Genomic DNA, 23,419 nt, shown 5'->3' with positions numbered 1-23,419 from the left:
GTCATGAGTGTATTTGCTATGATCTAGATAAATAACTATATATATCAATAATAGATATCCTACGGCAAATTGATTGATAAGTAACAAATATTGATCCATCAAGTGAACCTTTCAACAAAACAATGTTCATTAGAAATATTGATGATAACCCCCTCCCCCCCCCCCCCCCCGTAACTCTTCAGCAATTTTTTAAGTGTGCATTCAATCACCATTTATATTTTACGAACAACAGTGTTCTCTTAAAGTTCATTGCTATTAAAATCGTGGCCTGGTCCCCGTCCTAGATGCAGGACTGACCGGATTGTTTGATTTGTAATTTTGTTGCTATGACGTTAGGTTGTCATTGGTGTGCTTTACATGTATGTCTTGCCCTTGAATGATCCAACAAGTTTTTTTCTTTCGGCTAAAATGCAAACATGAGTAAACAAAGCTTCGTGTTTAGGCTTTCGTGTTTATTTTCATTTAAAAAAACAACACAAAAAACCCAACCAACAACAACAACCAAAAAACAACAACACACCAAGCATTGAGTAACACAAACGTATGTACATGCATTAAACAAAATTAAAAAAAAAATTAGAATGCTTTCAAAACATAAAAAACTTAATAATTGTCTATCAAATTAGAAAAAAAATCGCTTTCAATGTTGGACGCTGCTTCGTTAAACTCACGGGATAACTGAATGCCGTAGATTCACGTTCAAAAAGGACGATGTTGTTTTCATAGGCCTACCTTTGCATGTTATTGGTATAGCACAGCCTATCACTAGCTGGCTAGTATTATGTAGTTAGAACCTTTTTTTTAAATTGATAATCCGGCAATTCTCGAGTATACCTCGTCCTTATGATTTATTTACATATCGTTTCTTTTCACTGTTCCTTCTCCAAATGATGACCCATACCATGTACAAAATGTGGAGAACACAAGATAAGCTAATTAGATTATATAAAAAATGCATTATTGCGCATGTTCTCTAGATGTACCGTCTATAAGAAGAGATATTACATTTTTCACAATTTAGATAATAATTAAGAAAACATTACTCTTTCTAAAAACAATTATCGTATAATGTAACAACATAAATCTAGCGGTCAGCTGACATGGCCACTATGCTCTAAGTACTACGAGTTGTTGATAATAATGGCGCAGGTCATATAACTGTCAAAAACTTTAGAGCCCGTCAAAAGAGACCCGCCATCTTATCCGAGAAAACAGGTGTATTGTATCATTAGACTAACGACCTACCCATCAATCAGAAGTTACCGCGGGAAGGAACGAAAGCGGACCCCCTCTATATAAGCGCGCCAAAACCGGGACTTTATGCAGACGGCCAAAGAACTTGGAAAGAAAGGTACGTACCAACAACTCAGTTCTATAGGAAACCAACTCTAGTATAAATATATTTTCGATAAGACCGTATTTAATTATTCCAGTATATATTAATGGTGATAATTCCATTGAACAAAAATACGATCGACTTTTGAGGGAAAAAACCTTGTTTTACTTTTTGATGTTTATACACTGATAGAGTTTGTTTCTTTTTTATTCTAAGAAATATTATATTTCTTTAAAAAGTCATTCATAAATTATAAATCGGCTATGGAATTACCGTATAGAAGATGTATACGCAGTTTATAACTTGCATACTTGTCAAAATAGAAAAAAAAAAACAAATCATCAAACCAGTATTAGGTAAAAATCTTATTTCAATATCTTCCGTAATCATAAATTAGTATCTTTGATACTAGATAAGTACAAACAATGGCAAACATGTACCACAACAAAGAAGGTCATGTTCGGACAGTGTCGTGCATTAATTGTGGCCGTGTAATTAACATTCCGACATGCAATAATTGTCGTTTTTTAGTCGCTGGTAATGGATTATGATTGTGCATTCGGTATTTCCGAGCATATATTGGTCAGGGTTTTGGCCATTAACACTTCGTGAAGACAATTAACACGATGTTAATAACCAGATAAACATTTGCCGTTATACATTTCATTCCTTTGATTAAAAAAGTAATTATAAAGAAATAGTGTTACAAATAAATAAATAAATAAATACATGTAAATATATAAATAGATTAACTAAATGATGAATAGATATGAATATTTGAATCAAATAGATATAAATATGAATAAATACCAAAAAAGATAAATAAATAGAGATAAGTAAGAACAAATAAGTGTGACAAATTTAGTATACATCTGATGGTAGATTTTAATACCTCGACTGGAAAGAATCACTTATAATATGCATGATAACAACGAGGTTAATTATCTTTCAGAACTGCAGAACACAATGTCTTCCTCCATCATATTCCTTTGCTGCTTGTTGGGTGTAGCAGTAGCGACCCCTGGGTATTACGGCGGCGGATGGGGCGGCTACAACGATTGGGACGATGATGACTACTACAGAGGAGGATACATCGGAATCCAGGGACCTTACGGCGGAAGTGGGGTCATCGGAGGATACGGATACGGAAGTCCCGGATACGGAAGAGGAGCAATCGGCGGTGCGTACTACAACCCTTACTCCGGCCGTGGAGGAATTGGCGGTGTAAGATATGGATACGGAAGTGCTGGATATCCAATGGGAGGTAACATTGGAGGATATGGCGGTGGATACACTCCCGGATATGGCGGCGGATACGGAGGATATGGTAGAGGGCTTGGCGGAGGATACGGCGGTGGAATTGGAGGATATGCTAGATATGGCGGATATGGACCTAACTATGGATATTCCGGATTTAGAGGAGGAGCCGTGGGGCCACGTGGCGGTTCTATCTATGCTAGCGGTATCCGAGGGGGATTCCGTGGTTACCCCAGTTACAGACCAAACTACAAAGGTACTTCATGTAACTTATTTATGGTAAAAAAAAACCAAAATTTAAAAAGTTTTACGACGTTGTTTTCTGTATAAGCCCTATCAACTGCCAAAATTTGTCTTTTTTGATTTGTCGTGATAAATCTTAATTGTTCCTATCCTCTTTTCAGGAAAGAAGAACGTCTACTAAATAATCAACAAGTTTACACAGGACTCACAGATTTATTTATTGATATTTATATGATTTCCACTGAAATAAATTTTAAAGTAAACATGTTTTATGTCTCCAAGATTCATGTACGTGAAAGTTGTTATAAAATATCACAATGAGGTGCTTTTATAGAGATATTGTTCATATTTTCCAAGCATATACATAATACAAAATATCAGGACAATGTAGAATAAAACATGTTTATCCTGTATAAAGAAAACTCCATTTCCTCCTGGATAATCTTGTGTTTATAACCAAGCCCTTTTTCTATCAGGTTGATTTTGTAGTCATATCACATGTTCAGCATTGCAGTTCTCAAAAAGATCCTAAATAATTGTTTATAGATGGGATATAAACCAACATCAAACTCTGAACCCGTTGTGAGGCCCAAGAATAATCCAAGGGCCAAAGTCTAAACAATTTAAAAGAATCAGCAATATGGCAAAATGCTTGCATATAAGTAAAACCATATATTATAACATTTAAGTTTTTGTGAACAGTTAAAATGTTTTCCTTTTTAAATTAGATCCTCAACCCACCCAACTCCCCAAGATTTTGATTTTGACAAATTTAGATCTACATTTCCTGATGTTGCTTTCTCTACAGTTACAGCTTTTTTAGGGAAATTGTTTTTATACGAAGATTTATCTCTAAATATTCTAATGTAAAAAAAGTGCCCCCCGGTTGTGGCCCCACCCTACCCCGGGTGACTTGAATCTACCATGCATTAGGATGCTTCTCCGCACAAGTTACAGCTTTCCTGGCTGATTGTTTTTTTGAGAAGAAGATTTTTAAAGATATACTGTGGTAAATTCCTATGAAAGAATTCGACCCCCCCCCCCCGCCATCGTGGCCCCACCCTAGCCCCGATTTTCACAATTTTTAATCTACACTACCTGAAAATGCTTCCACACCAGTTTTTAGCTTTCCTGACCAAAAATAGTTCTTGAGAAGAAGATTTTTGAAAATTTCTCATAAGGCTTGGTCCTTAATTTTGAATCCCCTTTGCCAAGGGATGCTTTGTGCCAATTCGTTTTTGAATTTGAAATTGACCAAGTGGTTGTGATGTTAAAAATGTGAAAAATTTACGGACAGACTGACAGACGGACGACAGACAAAATTTGATCAGAAAAGCTCACTTGTGTTTTGAGCTCACAGTTAAATGTTTAAGAATAAAATCTTACGGATTAATTATGCTATCCTCCTCATTAGACTACATGTACGAGTTAAAATCAATTGTCCGATTACTTAGTATACAAGGAGCTGCATGGCTTTTTATGCAACAACTTTGAGTACAATGAAGCATTTCTTAAATTAAATGACAAATAAATAGAAAATCCCATTAAGGCATTAATTGTTTTTGCCAAAGAGTTCATTATTCGTCATATATAACCAGTAGAGCATTGAATGATTTATTTTTGATGTCGTCGTGTCAATAACTGCCGTCAGGTGAGCAGAAAGATTGAAGAACGCGCGTTAGCGCTTTATGATAATTTTTCTGCTCAATTGACAGCAGTGATTTATCATTTGATGCTTATATTTACATTCGCTCACCGATGAAATCAATTATCTATGAAATAAATCGACGCAAATTGCAGATCACGGAGAGAGTAAATTAGTACCAGGAAGAACAACTGTTTTATAAAAACCATTTTAAACTGGTTACCACATACACTGTTGAGATGAGCATGACAATATAATCCATGAAAAATAACTCTTGAAATTTTGCTTTTGACAACAAAATGAACTTTCTTATTGAATAATTGTAAAAAATGGTGTTTTGACAACATGTTTGAAATATATTTTTAAACCGATAACATAGAAATCAATGTTTTGGAACTACATGTACTTATGTAAATTACATGTAAATTTATTAGGTTGTTGCATTTGGACGCATTTAAAGATCACAAAACTTTATGGAAAAACATAGTAGAATGTATATATCATGTAATACAAATAATCACAAAACAACTCGTTAACAGTATTGCTATGCATTTCTTTATTTTCCAAATTGATTATTATCATAAATGTCAAACATGACTTTTAATAATTTAATATACAAATCATACTTCCTCGACCAACACAATTTACCTTTAAATCTGACGAAACATAACCATCATTAATTGTAACGAATAGAAAATATTAAATGGGCATTTTAATGAACTAATATTGTTTCTTATAAATGTACCTTCATTGCAACAGGAAAATTTTCAATAATGTTATGACAGAATGAAAAAGACCTATTTACATGTAGGTGATAACTAAGTATTTTAAATCTTAGTTTTCTTTGGTTGAGAATTTGTTCTTTTATATAATTGCAATGGAATAGGGCAAGAGTTGAGGAACCTTCCCTACAATTAAGGTGGTATGGGACACCTCCATGTTATGACGTACTTCCCTTGAGTATCGAAATAATTAAAAAAAAAATTGGTCATGGACTGTAAAATTTTAAAATTCTAAATCGATGAAAGTATTTTGATTATTTAATATACTTTTATCCACATTTATATCTACAGGTGTCCTATACCACCTTAATGGCAGACAGATTTTGTAGGCGATCGAAAGGCCATATATGTAATTAACAATAAAGTTTTTATAAGCACACATTCATAATCGTGTAAAGTAAAGCTCGTTTGTATAATCTTTTAGATTTTGGATAGCTAAAACAAAATACATTTTTCAATAATTTTATTCATATTAAAACGCACCCATAATTTACATTCAGGAAATAATAACAATTGAATTCAAGTACTTTAAAATATTTCTTTGCCAATTGTACGTTCAAGCAATAATTACAAACAAGTAAATTAGCTTCTAGTCATGCGAATATCCAGGAATCCCTTTGAAGGATTTTTTGTTTGTAGCGGGTAGCAGTGTTGAGTCCAAGGCTTATTTTTGGTAATCATAATAAAAAAATCTAAAGGTCTGAACTTTTTAGGGTGTGGGGGATGAAGGGGGTATGTATGGACTGCCTAAAATACCACTCTAGATAGGTGCACTATACAACTTATAACAGATTAACATTTTGAAATCCAATAATCTTAAATGCCAAAATACAAATAAAAAAACAAAACAACCAAAAAAAAAAAAAAAAAAAAAAAACCAACCATAAAAACTCTTTCAAGCTCGAGCTATACTCAGTTTTTAGATGTTAAATTCTCATTATGACCAGTGATTAATAACGCAACCATTAAATTTGTTAATTAACACGAAAACGCAAGTACAAAAACACCCAAAACATCAGCCAAACGACTTGTATTATTTTTTCCTGATAGAAGAAAATTATCCAAAGAAACCCCCGGCAAAAACCAGTTCTCTTGATCACATTAACCAAAACCTATCCTGCTCTTATTCTTAATTAATTACAGAAGAGCTGATTACAATATATATAAAAAAAAGAACACGGGACATTAAAAAAAATAGCCGACTATCTATATCTATAGACAGATAGATTATAACCTAACCACACCACATTCGGTATAAATTGAATAAACGCAGTGTGTTAGATTTCTACCATAAAGGATGAGTTGTTTGGGAGGTACTCGGGTTTTCTTGCTGTGTGTTCTTTGTTCATGCAATGCTTTGCTAGGAGAGCATACCAACACCATTTCTGGCCAATTTTCAGAACAACTCGGAACCCACAGTAGTGATGTGGGATTCGGATACTCTCCAGAAACTTCCTTTAATGGATTTTCATTAGGTGTTGGATCTCTTACTGATTTTTCATCTCCAGGGATAAACCACAACTCGTATGCTGTTGCCCAGCCTGGGTCCTTCTACGATAGCTTCTTTCCTTACTCTCAAGGAATTTCTACTCAAGTGGCCAGAATGCCACTCGCTGATACAAACAATTTCGGTGGTGGATCTTTTAGGTAAAAAAAAATAGGTGCATATTTTTTTTGATAAAACGTTTGCTCCTTTTGTGTAAGATTATAGTAAATAGTTTGGTGAATACAATGAATCAAAATAAATTTATGAAGCAGAGAATTTTAAAACTCTATGTTTCATTTTAAAAAAAACATTAACATTTTGATTAAAGTGAGAGTTCAATTTTTATGGAATTCTATTTATTCAATGAGAGAGAGAGAGAGAGAGAGAGAGAGAGAGAGAGAGAGAGAGAGAGAGAGAGAGAGAGAGAGAGAGAGAGTATGTAAGTTTCGTGTTACAGAGTCACAGGTACTCGATCTTGAACACTAGTTGGAAGTTCTCTAGAAATGTGATTGAACATGTATAAAATTCAAGAACATATGCATATATATTCTTTTGTGTAAGATCATAGGAAATAGTTTGATGAATACCGTCATGTTGAAAATTGAATTTACTGGGTGGGTGTATGTTTCATTTAAAAAACATTAACATTTTGATTAAGGTAAGAGTTCAATTTTTATTAATAAAGCAATACATATATTTCTTTCAATTTAGTATGTCGCACATTTTTATTGCAAATTGTGAATAACATTTTCGATGAAAAAATATTATGGGTTAAGTTCAGTGAAGTTTTGGAAAAAGGAATTTTAAAAAAGGCTCTGAATTAAGTAAAGTTATATTTAATTTTATGAATTCTCGTCTCGTACAAACATTGTTTGCTATATATTCCGTTGTGTGTGTGTATATATATATATATATATATATATATATATATATATATATATATATATATATATATATATATATATATATATATATATATATATATATATATATATCTTTCTTCTAATTAAATTGAATCATAAATGATAATGTAGCATGCAAAAATTATTGAAAAGCACTTGTTAAATCCTGCAGAGAAAAAATACAGATCAAATTGCTTTAAAACTGATTTTATATCTCTATGTAAATTTTCAGCACTAGTTTTGGTGGAACAGAAATCCGTGAATTGACTCAGACAGGCAGTTTTGGAAACAATCCGATTGCCCCTTCTGGTTTTTTAAACTCATTCCATGAAACTAGCCACATGGCACCACCTTTGGGATTTACCTTTAACAATCGTTTCACTGGAAATTCCCTTAGTTCCGGTATCCTCGGATCTTCTCTCGCACCTGAGAACCGTGTCAACAGTCACAATTTCGGGCTTGGAGAAACCTTTTCAGACAGACAATTTACTGACAATTTTCCTGGTTCTACCGTGAACAATAGAATTGGGACAGGCAATTTGAGAGCCGCAATTGATGATATAACATCTGCTCTCTTGCACGGGTTTGGTTCAACAGTGAGCAGCAGTACCCCGGCCATTAACAATGGCGTAGACGTTCTGACGTCACCTCTTGTATCACCAGACCCTGGGTTATTCGGAGGATCAACGTTAATGACAGAGAGTCAAAACACAGGTATATTTAACATGCGTATGTCATATATCAAATTAAAATAAACTACTTGTTGTTTAATGGGACCATCCTTCTAAGTTCCTTTCTTTTCATTTTTTCCAGGTTTTCCCGGTTAAAATGTTTTGATTGGTCGCCGTCCACAAGCCGAGGAAGGATACCATTCTGACTAACATCTGAAGATTAACAAAATAAACTTAATCCAAACTAACATACTCAACAATGAATATGCTATTAATCATAACCATAAAATTTGACGCACTCTTGACATTTTAAAAACATGAATCAACACTATAAAAATTAACATTTATATACAGTGTATTGGGAAAGAAATATTTATCAAGAAACAAATATACTCGTAACGAGCTCTTTTATTTATGTCGACTCTTTATCCTCTATTATGTGATTTTGATAAAAATGAAATAAAATTTGTATGAATGTTTTCATTTTACACTCATAGGTACTGTGTATACTAGTTTGTCAAACAAATAAAATTAAAGTATTCCATTACTTTTCAGTAGGCATGGATCATTAAATTAAAAAAAAACACCAAGAAGATAATGTAGAGAAGGTTATATTCGCCAGTGTTGTTTTCGCCGATCTACACATGCAAGCGGGTTTGCTCCATCTTGAATTCCCCAACGCACAGAAAGAAAGAAATACTCGTTCTAATTAACAGTTATTAAAAAAATTATTTAGAATTCTCTCAGTCCTAAATTCGGCCGCTGACAACGAGGGGGAATGGACGAATATAAAACAGGGACAAAGATTGCCTTGTATACAGTAATCACCATCAATACGAATAAACAGTGTCAAGTTTAAAAGTTCATCAGCATACGCATTTAATCCTACCCTTCAAATAATTTAAATCAAAGATGTAATAATCAATAAAAACAAGTCTACATGTATTATTTATTCATTTATATACATACCGATTGATAAATTTATGAATCATTATAATAACAATTCTGCCTCCACAGGGAATCATTCAAAAGCCCCCCCCCCCCTCCTCCCCAAAAAAGAACACCTCTGATAATTTCTGTTGGATAGTCTTTTAAAAGGATAATTTCCATAGTTATTGCCCCTAATTAACTCTTGGCATCCAGTAGTCAATCCAGTAAGAGACCTAGCACCAAACAGCCTGTTATACGAATAACTGATTCCGTACGTTGGATAGATGATGTATTATCTGAAATCAAGATAGTAGGGCCCAGTTCTTCCAAAATCAATAAAGTACTCAGCTAGTTTGAATGGACCATGAAATGTACATTAAGCATGGCCATGGAGGAGACATAAGGAAAGACCTTTATACTGAACAAGTACCTTATCTACAATTATAGATCTATAAATTGAAAAAGGCCTAATACAATTCGTTAGCAGTTCAAGCATCGTGAAAGACAACAATCTTTAATTAGACACACACTTACTGAATTTTAAGAAAATGATGATATAAGCGCGTCAGATTCAATTTATAGGGCACCAATACGAGTTGCATTTGCTGTTAGGTGACATTAGGTTAACTGGAGGTTAAACAAAACGTGAAGTTGTATATTAGTTGTTAAATGCTTTATTTAACTTCCTCATTATTCGTCCGAACAACTTAAAACATGCACTATTTAACGGCAAAAGGTAAAGGATCCACCATCTGAATTTATATAGCCTAGTTATTATTGATGATTGATGTTGCAAAACCATGGCGTCGATGTCCGACCATGTTTATGTTTGATTTGCTTGTTGGGAGGTGCCTATTAATAATTTTAAGGATTGCATCTTCATTTGGAATTTATTATTTGTGTTAATGTTTTGTAAAACCCGTTTATTGTTTTTAACGGTAAAAAAGGAAATAAAGAAATAAAGGCGTAGTGGTGTTTCAATTTACCAACCAATGAAATAAAAAAAATCAAAGTACTGAAAAGCGCTAACCTAGCTTGGTTCAAAGAAAATTTACTGTGTGCAAGCGTAGGCGGAAATGAGCCTTATTGAAATTTTGGTTTATGTTTAATGAATATCAATTTAAAGTATCGAAGGCCAGATTTCTTTAAATATATGTTACTTTCTGAAGATGATGTGAATTAAAGCTGAACACGACTTGTTTATGGATACTTGCCTGAAAAAAGATATGTTAAAATCACAAATTATACCTTTTGAACAGTAATTTATCACAGTTTTTGACATATTCTTGCAAAGAATCGATTTTATTTTTCTATATTTTAGCTTCTGAATACGCACTATATTTTTTCATCACTGCGTAGCATCCCGTGCTGATGTACGTAAGCCCCGCAAGCCAATCGTATCTACTCGGCCATTTCCGTCACCCAGATAACTGGTTCCCTATAACTCTAACCAGTTTAAATGATTATATTTCTGCCCATAGAGGGCAGTTATTCCTTGCACCGGAAATAGAAGTCTAACGACAATAAAGCGTTGAGCTATGCTTAGCGCTTTAATGAAAAGAAGCTTTAGAAAATCTAATCAGAAGTGTCGTACTGGTAATTTAGTTTGACGCAAGTATTAGAACTTGAACCAATTTCCAAGATATACTAAGATAAGCTTTACCTTTTAAATAGAATACCATGATGCATACACGACTGCAAACTATTGTCTTAAAAGTCCTTCTTTTAAAAATTTGCACACTTTGTTTGGATGACGAAACGTTCTACTGCCTATACGTATTTGATATACAAGCAAAAACATCAGGAAATAATTTCACACACTACCACGCGAGGACATGACCAAACATATTGTAAATGCAAATGTTTGTGGAGGATGTTTTGCGTAAGAATATAGTTGATTATTTGAATTTGTACCACTTGTTCGATAGAAAAATGGCTCCATACATTTAAATTTAAGCTGCTTGGTCCGATTTTATATTAAATTTTATGCACGCTTTTAAACGATGGTTATGCTAAGTATATGTATAATAATAGGCATTGCAGTAGTTTTCCTAGTCATTTAAGCCAAATTTCAAAGAAGAAAAATACGTACATTTGCTAACAAAACAAACGACATAAAAGGGTACCTCGTTATTTCGCCTCATGTTAAAGTTCACCCCTGACGACGAGACGTCTATGGTTGTATTACGACTTTGAAATCGCTTTCAATAAAGGTCGAAATGATCAGACAAATTACAAATAAACATGAGAACGTTTTGTTCGCAAATATATCTGAAGTTTGCTTTCTTTACAATCGATGAATAGCATGCGGGTTGAATAACCCAATTATTCGGGGGACGAAACCAAACGGTTTCCTTTTCTAAACATTCCCGTGATGCATTTTGGTTTGTTTTTTCGTTTGCCCAAAAAGAAATGATTTTTATTTACTTTGAATATTTCTAACTTTGAAAGGAGACTGATTCTGCTGGTGTAAATAGGAGAAAGTGCATAACTTTCTAAAATGAATGGTTTGTATAGAAAAAAAAATTAAATACTGTAATAACGAAAAATCGGACCAAGCAGCTTTAAAACCATCATAAATCGTATTGTTGAAAACATTGAAGTAGAGTATACCAATTACGATGCAGAAAATATTAAGACTAGATTTATTTTTAAACGTTTTTATACAATTATTCGTAGAAACGATTCATGCCCTCCAATAATCTAAAAAAAAAAGGAAAAAAAGTTTTAGTACAAATTTAGTACAATATAGTAGGCATATATTATAATTAATAAACTAAAGTACTTAGCATGAAAAATAAGCAATTGCAAGTTTATATATACCCTAGACCAATCCTTTCTATCCAAATTATGATTAATATAAGTAACTCCATACTCGTACAATTCTCTGATGAAAGTTGAAATCATAACTGAATACAACTAAATAAACTTAAATTTCATCAATTATTAGAAAAAATATACATGAAATCACACTTCTTGAGATGTCAGATAAACATGACCTAAAGCGTATTTTAGGATCAGAAAACCGGACTTTTTTGTTAAAAAGTAAAATCTTTGTAGGCAGAAACTTGTTTATCTTTTCTAATTTTATTGTTAACTGTGTTAGAAAACTAAAACTACAAACACATTTTAAAATTGGTTGTTGGGATTAGAAAAATTATAGCATTTAGACATACAACTGAGAGAAAAGTCAGAAAAAGAGTTATTTCCCCTTAGCATAGATGAAATGTATAAAAAATTGTAAATTTAGGATAGAATTAAGCTGCAAATATATCTTGAACTTAACAGTATTCTAATTACATCCATGTGATTATATTCACATAAAATTGATAACACTATCTTGCACAAATTTTAAAGAATTCAAAGTTTTACAATAAAGTATGACATCACAGAAAACTGGATCTACTTTAAGGTTGCCTGTATACTTACGTCCATGGGGTCCTCCTAAAAGACCACCTCCGACGTTTCCCGTAGGATGGCCTCTAAAAGGATAACCTTCATATTTATTGCCAATTAAACCTACGCTTCCACTGGTCAATCCACCAAAGAGAGACCCACCATCAAACAGCCTGTTATACGTATTACTGATTCCGTATGTTGGATAAATGGACCACACGTGACCATCGTAGCAAAAACCAGGGAAGATGGAACAAACAAATCCAAAGAGGAGACTCACGGAAAGTAGGCCACTCATTCTGATAGTTTTTATACCCAATTTTACCGATCTAAATATCAAATATAAATATGGAATGAAACAAGCTGTTGGCAGCAATCAATGAGAAAGACCCAAGTCAAGAATAAAACACACATCTACTCACCGCTTAGAGAATTATTGGCACTGGAGATACGCACGTTTCAGAATTGATTTATATGGTACCGTTGCGAGTTGCATTCGCATTTTAGTGACACATTTTAACGACACAAGGAACACGGAAGGTAAAAAATATGCGCAGCTGTACAATAGTCGTCAAATATTTGATCTAACCTCCTCATAAATTGTAAGTAAACCTAAAAAACGTTCAATACATGACGGCAATTCGGCATTTAAATAAATATATATTACAGTTGGATATTCAAAGATAAGGATTATGTGAGGTCAAACAATCCCGCATGTGTTCATCAGTTGACAAATAATTAACCCTATTATTCTTACGTAAAGCTTAAAAACGTGCATTACTTGTGCTTTATTGTTTTTTGGGAGTTGGCATACTTCTGCACTTTGGACGAAAGTTGTTTTTCTACTAAATATAACGAAATACAAGATAAATATGTTTACAGACAAGATAGTTATATGTATGAGCAGCGGAATGGGTTAAAAAAAAGTTAATGCGAAAGGGACAACTAATTTTTAAAAACATATTGAAATACGAAACAGACAAGCTTAAAACAAAATTAACAGACTCGTCTGCATAATCAACAGACACCGATGTAAAACCAACAATTATTCACTGGATTGACGCTAGATAGCGCGCAAGTCTCTACGTCATCAATAAATGTGTATTTTCATAGAAAGTTAAGGCATTACCGTTTTTTTTTACCCCTTCAAACGCCTATAGTTATGCCATAATGCACAACAATTATGTTGACATGCAAGAAATTTTGCATTCATATGAAATTAAAAATGCCCTAAAAACATCAAATATTGCCCGCATGTGATTTCCAACATGCTTATTGCTACTTGTTTATGTAGACATGCGAAATAGATATGTTGACATGCAACTTACCTATGTCAACAAGATGCATGTCGACATACTGATCACGCAAGTCAATATCACGAATTTGCATGATATCATAAAGTTGCAAGTCAACATAATTAAGTTGCATGCAAACAGGAATAAGTTGTACACGTATGTAAACATAAATAAGTTACTTGTAAACATATTTTTCTCGCATGTCCACGTAAAATAAGCAGCATCTACCATGTTTGAAGTCGCATGTGGGCGATAATTGGTTTTTTTTTTTTGGATTTTAGACAATTTTGATTTGATTGTAATCAAATGTTATGTTGCTTGTTGATATAATTAAATTGATTGTCAACGTATGTTGATTTATTTGATAGAAAAAAACTTCGTACAAAGGGTCACCATGCCTATCATTTCCTGTAAATTCATCATTTTACTCGAGTTTTAAATTCCACAATTCCGCTTATTGAATCAAATCGCGGACACATAATCACGAGCATCAATCTTTTCGTTAATATTTTCTGTCTTAAAAATACAAGCGCAATTTTAAAGTACTCGAGGGCCGCTTTTTGGGATTTTACGCGGATATTTATTCCTCGCAATTGATAAGGAATCCTCTGTATTTTAAGGTTTAATATTAATTTGAAACTTATTATTTATATTAGTGTTTTATTCAACCTGTTTATTTTTCTTAACAAAAAAAAGTTAAAGGGGATGTTGTGTTTCAGTTTATTACTTCTTATTTATTGAAAGGTAAAACGTTGTTTAAGTATGTCTTGGAACTTCTGTTAATGTTCCAATTTTCCGTCAAACATTTGTAGTGGATCCGTTGCTTAAGAATAAATGTGAATATTTGAATTTGCGCAAATCTTTAAATAAAACATTGGCTCATTATTTTCAAAATTATGATAATTTTTTTTGGCAAAAACACCATATTAGAGTATGTCAATTAAAATGCAGAAACACTAAAACTAAATTAGTTTTTAAACGTTTATTCAAATCATTTTTAAAAAATTCAACCATGCCGTTTATCTGAAACAAATTGAAAACAAACAACTTCAGTACTCTTAAAAAATCATAGATTATAATAACAAACTTAGATGGTCACCATACATTAAAGTAAATAAGCAATATTAAGTTTGCAAAAAAAATCCCTTCCATCCAAATATTGATTTTTGTCATTTTACTTACGTCCAAAAGGTCTCCCTAAAAGACCACCTCCGATATTTCCCGTCGGATAGCCTCCAAAGGGATAACCTCCATAATTATTGCCCCCAATTAACCCAAAAGGAGACCCACTACCAAACAGCCTGTTATACGTATTACTGATTCCGTATGTTGGATAGATGGTGTATCCTCTGTGACTGTTACCAAGATAGTAGGGCCCGGTTCTTCCCAGATCCACGTAGTTCTCGCCTGGTCTGAAAGGGTTTCCGTGGGGAAAGGTCATAGTGAGAGAGGTGATTCTTGGGGGTAGGGACTGCACATAGCCGGGACCTCCATAGTAAGAACCAGGAAAGGTGGCAGAGGCAATGCCAAGGAGAAGACTAACGAGAAGTAGGTCCTTCATTTTGAAGAAACTTTAATACTCGATTTCACAAATCTAGAAATTAAAATAAAAGATTCTGATAGTTTTTATACCCAATTTTACAGATCTAAATATCAAATATAAATATGGAATGAAACAAGCTGTTGACAGCATTCAATGAAAAGACACAAGTCTAGAATAAAACGCACATCTACTCACCGCTTAGAGAATGATGGACACTGGAGATACGCACGCCTAAGAATTGATTTATATGCACCGACAAAAGTTGCATTCATTGTCTGGTGCCAGCAGGATCGTAGGAAATGATGAAAGTGCAGTTGTACAACAGTTGTCCGAATATGTTTTAACCACCTCGTTTTTCGATTGTACAACTTGTAAAAGTGGATTACATAACAGTTACTCGGTTAATGATCAATCATCGAAAGTTCAATAACCTAATAATCGTTGCAAACAAGGTCGCGAAACAATAATGTCAACGTTAAACTTTGCATAGGTTCATACGATTTATTGAAAACTGCATGTTGATATTTTTTAAGGATAACTACATATTGAAATAACTTCACTTTATTAATGTATTGTTCAGTCCCTATTAATTTTAATTTCAAAACGAGATTAGGTTAAGACGGAAGTGGTGTGTGATTCAATTAAACACTGCTTAATTGTCACCTTTGTGTATTAATGTAACGAAGATTCCTCAGCTATAGAGCATAATACCATACAGTCGGAATTGTGGTAGGGGTAGTTGAATTTAGCATAGGACATAAAACATTTTTACAATTTCTAAAAAATTCTGAAATAAAACTTTATCTTTTTATTAGAATCTCAAGATTTATACAAGACTACAAAATTTCCATCGTTTAAGAAACGGCTCATTTTGCTAAAAAGTCCATCGTTTAAGAAACGGCTCATTTTGCTATTGTGGTAAGAAATGTTAACTGTTTATTCGTATTTGACATACAAAGCCAAAACATCAGCAAAACCAACATCTAAAATAGAACAAACACAAATCAGAAAACCTAGTATTACATTTGTCAATCATATTCATCTGAATCACTTTCATTTCTAATTGCTCGCAAATAAAAAGCAGATTTGGATGTATGTATCAATATGTAATTCTTACGTCCGTCTTGGAACGTTGTCATGTTGTCATCCATCGAATAAACAAACTTTGGTTTTTCGGGAAGGTCGCTCCATTTACAGCAATCTGGAGGCGTTAAGATCGGGTCAAGGACAACGAACCATCCAGTGTCCTTGACACACTCCCCATAACTCTGCTGTATCAGAAACACACAGGAGCAGTAGGAGTCGCTTAAACAAAGAGCGTATTGTTTCTTAAGACTACATCCGGTCATTTTTTGCAAAAACATATAATCACTTTCACTTCGCAAAAACTACAATGAATTGTAAGCTGTTATAATACTCTTAAATCGTACAAATAACATGCGTCTCCTCCCTAAGATTTACCCAATTTTACAAATAATGTGATCCCTTTACATAATTATGTCAGCGGCCTCTTTTTTTCAAATAAGAATGTAGAAAATGACACATTCTGATTATGTTTTAAGCTTGAATTGTTTTATTGTAATGATTGACGCATTTCCGATGAAAGGACTATATATAATAAGGGCCTAAAATGGCCCCCTAAAATGAACATCATCATTTTACTATCATTCTTTGTTTTCCTAGTACGGATATGTATGTGATGTGTTTACATAATATTCATTTTGGTTCAAGTGCCCACAATTAAGAAATATGACATTGTAAAGACAACCTTTTCCCGCCATTTTTTGCATTTTTAGCGTAAAACAGCTTGTTTTCAAGCAGTTTTTCCTTCCGAAAACATAGAGCGCATTCTTGAACAAATAAAATATTTTAATTGGAGATGTATCTAGCCAAGACTAATAAGTGACGAAAAATTTTTCCTTGTTCAAGCATGCGCTCTATATTTCCCATTCGTAAATAGATAATTAAAATGTCAATTGTTGGCTGATTTTGATTGAATTATAGAAATGGCGTCACTTCTGACGTCATATACTGCCAGTGAGTGCAAATAAATCAAATAAATAGATGAAAAATATATTTTATAACAAGTCTTCTAAAAAATTAGTTAACATTTTATTTTACCCGAAACACTTAAAAAATGGCAAATTATGGGGGCCAAATTTAACTCTTATCATATATAGTTCTTTAGACCAAAAACTAGTAAATTTTGTTCTAGTTTATGACTCTGCCCTTTCAATTATTAAAAATAAATAGAATGGGTTAACCCTAGAACAAAAGTGGATATGTATATATAATTATATATATATATATATATATATATATATATATATATATATATTCTTATATCCTCATATTTACATGTTATACTTCTTTTGTTAGGATGTTCGGTTGTACGATGAATATTAGAATGTAAGATTATGGGTTAAACCTGTATATACCCTGTAAGAGAAAAGTACGTGAAATGTGCATCCAAAGAAAGTTTTGTCCAACTGCTCGACAGAAGTCTTGAGGGAGACATCCAATTCTCTATGTTGGAGGCTGTGCCATTGAATGTCATAAACATGACCAGTGATCCTTCTTTATATAGCTCCAAGAAAACCTAAAACCCATGCAAACAGGCGCAATTATTAATGACTAAGAGGCAACTAAAAACAAGCATTCTGAGAGTATTGCATAAGCAATACACGTCCCCTACCGGTTTGTGGAAATTGTGAAAAAATGCACTGTTATGCAGAATATCGAACCCGAACATTAAAAAATTGGAATGTAAAAAATTAATTTTCTCGAATATATGTCAAACAGAAGCTACAAAAGTGTAAACTTGATCTGTAGTTTGACATTTTGAAGCTGTTCAGCAAATTTCATATTATTCCTCAAACGCAAAAAGAAAAAAAGTGTGGAAAACTGAAGTGGGACAGACAGACGGACGGACAGACAGACGGACGGACGGACAGACAGACGGACGGACGGACTGACGGACGCAGAGGAAAGCTATAGTCCCCTCCGGTGAAAACCGGTAGGGGACTAAAAAGGATCCATTAGTCACAACCATTGATCTAGGTTACCACTGACTTTTATTCATTAGTCTCTTTTACATCCTCTATAAATATTATTGATATACATATCATATGAATTCATTTTCTATAAAGCTTTTCTGCATGACTATTTGACATATATTTGCTCAATATAACTTAAACCTGTTTACACAACATTTAAATGGAATTCATTGATCAAAGCCATATACTGAATCCATCCTGCAAAATTCTCCGATCCTCGGCCTAAAAGTATTATCTCATCATAAAAATCTTACTTTTCCTTCAAATTTTCAAATTTAAAAAAAATTAATTTTTTTGGTATTCATGTATTTTACATATGTATTGCATATTTTAATTTTGATGGATATAATGGAATAAGTATAGAAGTTGAGATACAAAAAAGGCAATAACGGTCCATCGCGATCGGCGGCTCGAACCTACTTACCTACATCTATATAATGTAGATCTCCGTGGATCCACTAAGCCAAGCATTTTGTTCAGTAATTTACCATAATACTAGCGCTAGAAGAAAAATTAGATTTGTCAATATAAAAGGCAGATTTATGGTACGAATGAAAAAAAAAAGATCCGGTTAAGCTATCGAACCTGGCTGAGGATCGGAAATCGTTAATCGGAAGAGCTTTTATACGTAAAACTAGATCCTAAATATGGCTTTTCTACATTTCAGGAGTTATGATATAAATAAAAACATTCTCTATACCTTTTTGCTTTTTTGCCTTCATGTTAATTTCATAAGTAATTGCTTCCCATTCATTTCTTAATAAGATGAACTTAATAAAAATATTTTATTCAACTTAAAGGTAATTATAATGTAGCAGAAAATTAACTGACATGTGACTGAATGTTGTATCTCAGTCAGTTATTCACCTGTCCAGACATTTCAGTTAACATTGAGTTAAATGACTGGCAATGCTTCATATTGTAAATTATTGGAACCCCCTCCGCCAATCCCGCGTGATTCAAATATACAAAAATGTTCATCTTGTCAACATTCTACAAGTTTTAGCCACTAAATTCTTTGAAGAAAACCAGCTTCAACTTTAGGCCTTTAGTCAAATTTTAAAATAACGTTTTAAATCAAATCATGAACCTGAACTATAGGAAGAGTGTTCCACAGATCGATCTTTGGATTCCGATAGTGTGTAGAGCAAGCTCCAGTTGCCATAGAGATACACGCGTCTTCGGCAGGAGGTGGTTTGGTTGTTCCTAACCATGTGTCTCTGACGCTGATTCCATTTCCGGCAGTTGCGCGAAGCATTAGCTCCCTATCCTCGGCTAAAGAAATTAACAAATTTATCTGATGTGGCATTATGTGTAAAAGTTGTTCTTTGTGCTTTTTTGTGTCCCTTTTATCTTATATCAAGAGAAAAATAACATTTTTCTACAAATAGCACACAGGAGGAGTTGGTCAAAAAGTAATGTCACAAAACAATTTTCGGGCGTTGTGATTTTAAAAAAGGATGAAAATATTTGCAAAATCAAAATTGTTATTTTATCTCAAAATTATGTTAATAAGATAACATTAAACATAATTATATGTCATCAACTGATGTCTAGTTTCACATTTTTATATCAGAAAAAACAACAAAAGATGTTTTTAATGGAAACTGACCAGGGATAATACAATTTTTGATCTATTAGGTACTAAATTTTAAGTTAATGTAAATGTCAGAACTTAATTACAAAAGTAAAATATTGGACATTATACAAACAATGAGACAATAAAACTTAAGGAAATTAACTCCAATTATAAGAATAGTTGTACTAAAAACTTTAATTTCACCCAAAATGAATCATTTGGTTTCAACTTTACCAAACCCTGACCATGAATTTTTACAAAAGTTTGATAAAGTATCATTCAAGAACAAATCTGTGTTGCTATAACAGACTTATTTGCATATGTGACACTACTTTCGGATCAACCTTCGTTTACGCTCAACTGAAATTGGTAAGGCCATACGTATAGCCAGTATTAACATCTACTTAATCAGCATTCTAGATAAACAAGGGCATTTATCATTACTGTTTTGCATATAAATTAATGTCTTTGTTCAAAAAACAAATGTAACGAATGCGCAAAATCACGCAAAATCGGCGTAAAGCAACAACAATTCGTTCTGTGAAAACATTTACCTAATTTAATTCATTTTAATGCATAACATAAATTACTTCTATACAAGTATCGTCGCCATCTGCCGGAAATTTTTTTCCAGACATCAATTTCCAATACATTTTCTAACGATTTATCCAAACAAGAAAATAATGTATTGCATCTTTTTTGCATCTCTGACCTTTTTGTTCTTTGACATATGATATGAAAATCACCGTGTAGTAACCATTATAAACAACTACTGTTATGAAAATTAATAGCGTACTTGCTATATTTGTTTTCAAAGTCCCTATGGTATGATGTTTTATCAAAGTTTAAAGGTGTCATTTAAAAGAAAACCACAAACAAAACGTTGATTTACTAATATATCGCGTCAATATAACATGTTTATAAAGTTTAGGACATTTATAACACTTTTATTACTAAACAAACTTAAACTAGATATCTAGATAACTATGATGTGATTAGTCAAAATTTTATACCATATGTAGTACGAATCATTGTTTGACATTACTTTAGGATCAACCCTTAACAAATATTTGTCAATCATTGGTTTGTAATACTCCGGCGCCATCTAACATATATAATTTTAATTCCAAAGTCCCTATTGTATGAGGTTTCATCAAAATTTAAAGGTGTAATTTACAATAAAACCTCAAACAAAACGTTGATTTACTAATATATTTTGAGGACATTCATATCACTTTTACTACTAAACAAACTTAAATAATAAAACTAGATAACTATAATGTGATTCTTCAAATTTTGATAATCATTTTTTTGAAATACCATGTGTAGTACGATCATTGTATGACATTACTTTTGGATCAACCCTTAAAAAGATATTTGTCAATCATTAGCTTGCAATACTCCGGCGCCACCTAACATATATAATTTTTAGATGACAGATGACACCTATTAAAATGACTAATTGCGTAGCTCATTTATTTAAAGCTATATTTTTCATATTTTTTTATAATATTTCTTGATGGTGACGTCTCAATTTACACCAAAATTTCCGGGACATTAAATATAAAAATATTTATCAAAAGTGAGGGTCACTTTAGCATTACAATTAAAGAAAAAACTAAAACCACGTTAAAGATAACACGCTACTTACCATTGGGTTTGTAATATAAAACCCATGATTGATTAACTTCCGTTTTGACCCCGTGACTTTGGGGTCCGAAAAAGTTTATTTCACACCTTCCATCCCGCATGTCAAAGTTTACACTTTTGCAACCTGTGTATTGAAGGCATCTCAAACAGCACTGGGTCTCCTTGAACAAGGAAAACGACAGCTGATGAGGGCTTCTTAGGCGAAGTCGACTCAGCTGTAAGAAGTATCCATCCTCTTGTAATAAAATGCAGGGTTTGGGGAAAGTAACTAAACTTAATAGGAAAAGAAATAAGCGCTTTCCTTTATAAATAGTAGACTGACTAAGAACCATATTTAAAAAGAGTTCAAGCTTTAAACATTGGATGCTTTTTATAGTTTTGTGCATAAGTTGGTAGAAAATCCAGGGATTGCTTTTATAACAAACGATTTAATCATTGTGTTTACCTTAAACTTAGTTATTCAAATTGTTTACAAACTTGATTAACTCTCTGTCATTGACTGATTGAAGCGATATCTTTTTGTTTAAATTTGAAAATGTTTATTTCCAGAACATAATACACATTCGCTGAACTTATAAAATTTAAATATCTAAAACGCATTATTATTAAAAAAAAATGGTTTATCGTTATTTATGGATATACAAAAATCAATATCATGGTCGATTTCATTTAAGTTTGCTATACATTGCATTTGCTGCGTGCAAGATTCTGGCTGTATAAAAAATACAAAACTCATTATGGTTTTTTACACGTCCACATTAGAATCTAATCGGAACATAGCATGATGCTGAATAAACAATGCATGATTAAGTACAATGGGACATGCATGGTATTTAAATTGCAAAGTACGGTAAAGATGGATATCTACATCAAATAAGTGTAGGAGAATTTTTTTTGCATGCATTTGTTACTAATTATAGGTACAGTATTCAACAATAATAGATATCAAAGTACAATACAGTAGAGAATTTTTAAAATATCAGTCTGGTTCAAGATATAGAGGATATCTATATTGTGTGATTTTATATTTGCTTTATCCAACGAGTTGAAATGGTGTATATATTCGCGAGGCTTGCCGAGCGAATATAACCATTTCAACGAGTTGGATAAAGCAAATATAAAATCACACAATAATAGATGTTCTATTTATCTCATATAATTTGATTTATATTATGAAGCTTTTGAGACAGTCCCTTGTGTGACCCAAATTGGTTTTTTTCAAAGATTAAAAACGATGATGCAACGTTGTGTTATGCGGCTATAATTGTGACCTTGCGCAATACAATTTAGTACGTCATTCCTGAGATAAATCTAACTGTTTTAATGTAAAGTTTCAATGAAATAAACCTTAAAATAATTTTTTAGCTCTAGATAACTTTTCTTAGAGCTTATTCACTTGATTAAATGGAAATTCCGATTAGAAGACTTGAATAATCAAGTTTGTTGACATACACGAAGTTGCGAATGCTCGTTAGTTTGAATTGACTCGAACGAGAAACAGTTGTTGATGCATGATGTTTAATAAAACAAACACTAGGCTAGCCTTATGATTTAAAATTGAAAATAGTGAATAAGGATGCTTACTGGTGGTGGAATAAAAGTCTCATGAAACATTATTTCGGTAAGTTCTCGTATATAAAAACAAACA

At 32.8% G+C, this 23,419-nt stretch overlaps 4 protein-coding genes across 4 annotated transcripts; 2 read left to right on the top strand and 2 right to left on the bottom strand.

Moving 5' to 3' along the window:
• Positions 1-1,205: 1,205 nt before the first annotated feature.
• Positions 1,206-3,104, top strand: LOC128181537 (ctenidin-3-like). The gene is made up of 3 exons (XM_052849973.1): positions 1,206-1,351; positions 2,289-2,849; positions 2,998-3,104. The coding sequence occupies exons 1-3, from the start codon at positions 1,321-1,323 to the stop codon at positions 3,015-3,017; spliced, it is 612 nt and encodes a 203-aa protein (XP_052705933.1). The 5' UTR covers positions 1,206-1,320; the 3' UTR covers positions 3,018-3,104.
• Positions 3,105-6,535: 3,431 nt separating this feature from the next.
• LOC128182274 (uncharacterized) lies at positions 6,536-8,478 on the top strand. The gene is made up of 3 exons (XM_052850862.1): positions 6,536-6,910; positions 7,884-8,365; positions 8,465-8,478. Exons 1-3 carry the CDS (start codon positions 6,561-6,563, stop codon positions 8,476-8,478), a joined length of 846 nt encoding a protein of 281 aa, XP_052706822.1. The 5' UTR covers positions 6,536-6,560.
• A 6,639-nt stretch (positions 8,479-15,117) lies between these two features.
• LOC128179643 (uncharacterized) lies at positions 15,118-15,532 on the bottom strand. The gene has a single exon (XM_052847145.1). The coding sequence runs from the start codon at positions 15,502-15,504 to the stop codon at positions 15,118-15,120; it is 387 nt and encodes a 128-aa protein (XP_052703105.1). The 5' UTR covers positions 15,505-15,532.
• Positions 15,533-16,339: 807 nt separating this feature from the next.
• On the bottom strand, positions 16,340-22,103 carry LOC128179282 (uncharacterized). The gene is made up of 5 exons (XM_052846669.1): positions 21,773-22,103; positions 19,633-19,817; positions 17,925-18,085; positions 16,604-16,791; positions 16,340-16,469 (listed from the first exon to the last, which is right to left on the bottom strand). Exons 1-5 carry the CDS (start codon positions 22,101-22,103, stop codon positions 16,423-16,425), a joined length of 912 nt encoding a protein of 303 aa, XP_052702629.1. The 3' UTR covers positions 16,340-16,422.
• Positions 22,104-23,419: the final 1,316 nt, after the last annotated feature.

Source organism: Crassostrea angulata, chromosome 4 (assembly GCF_025612915.1).
Source record: "Crassostrea angulata isolate pt1a10 chromosome 4, ASM2561291v2, whole genome shotgun sequence".
NCBI classification, from domain to species: domain Eukaryota; kingdom Metazoa; phylum Mollusca; class Bivalvia; order Ostreida; family Ostreidae; genus Magallana; species Magallana angulata.
Note: the sequence above shows the minus strand (reverse complement) of the source record. Positions and strands in the feature narration are given on the sequence as shown.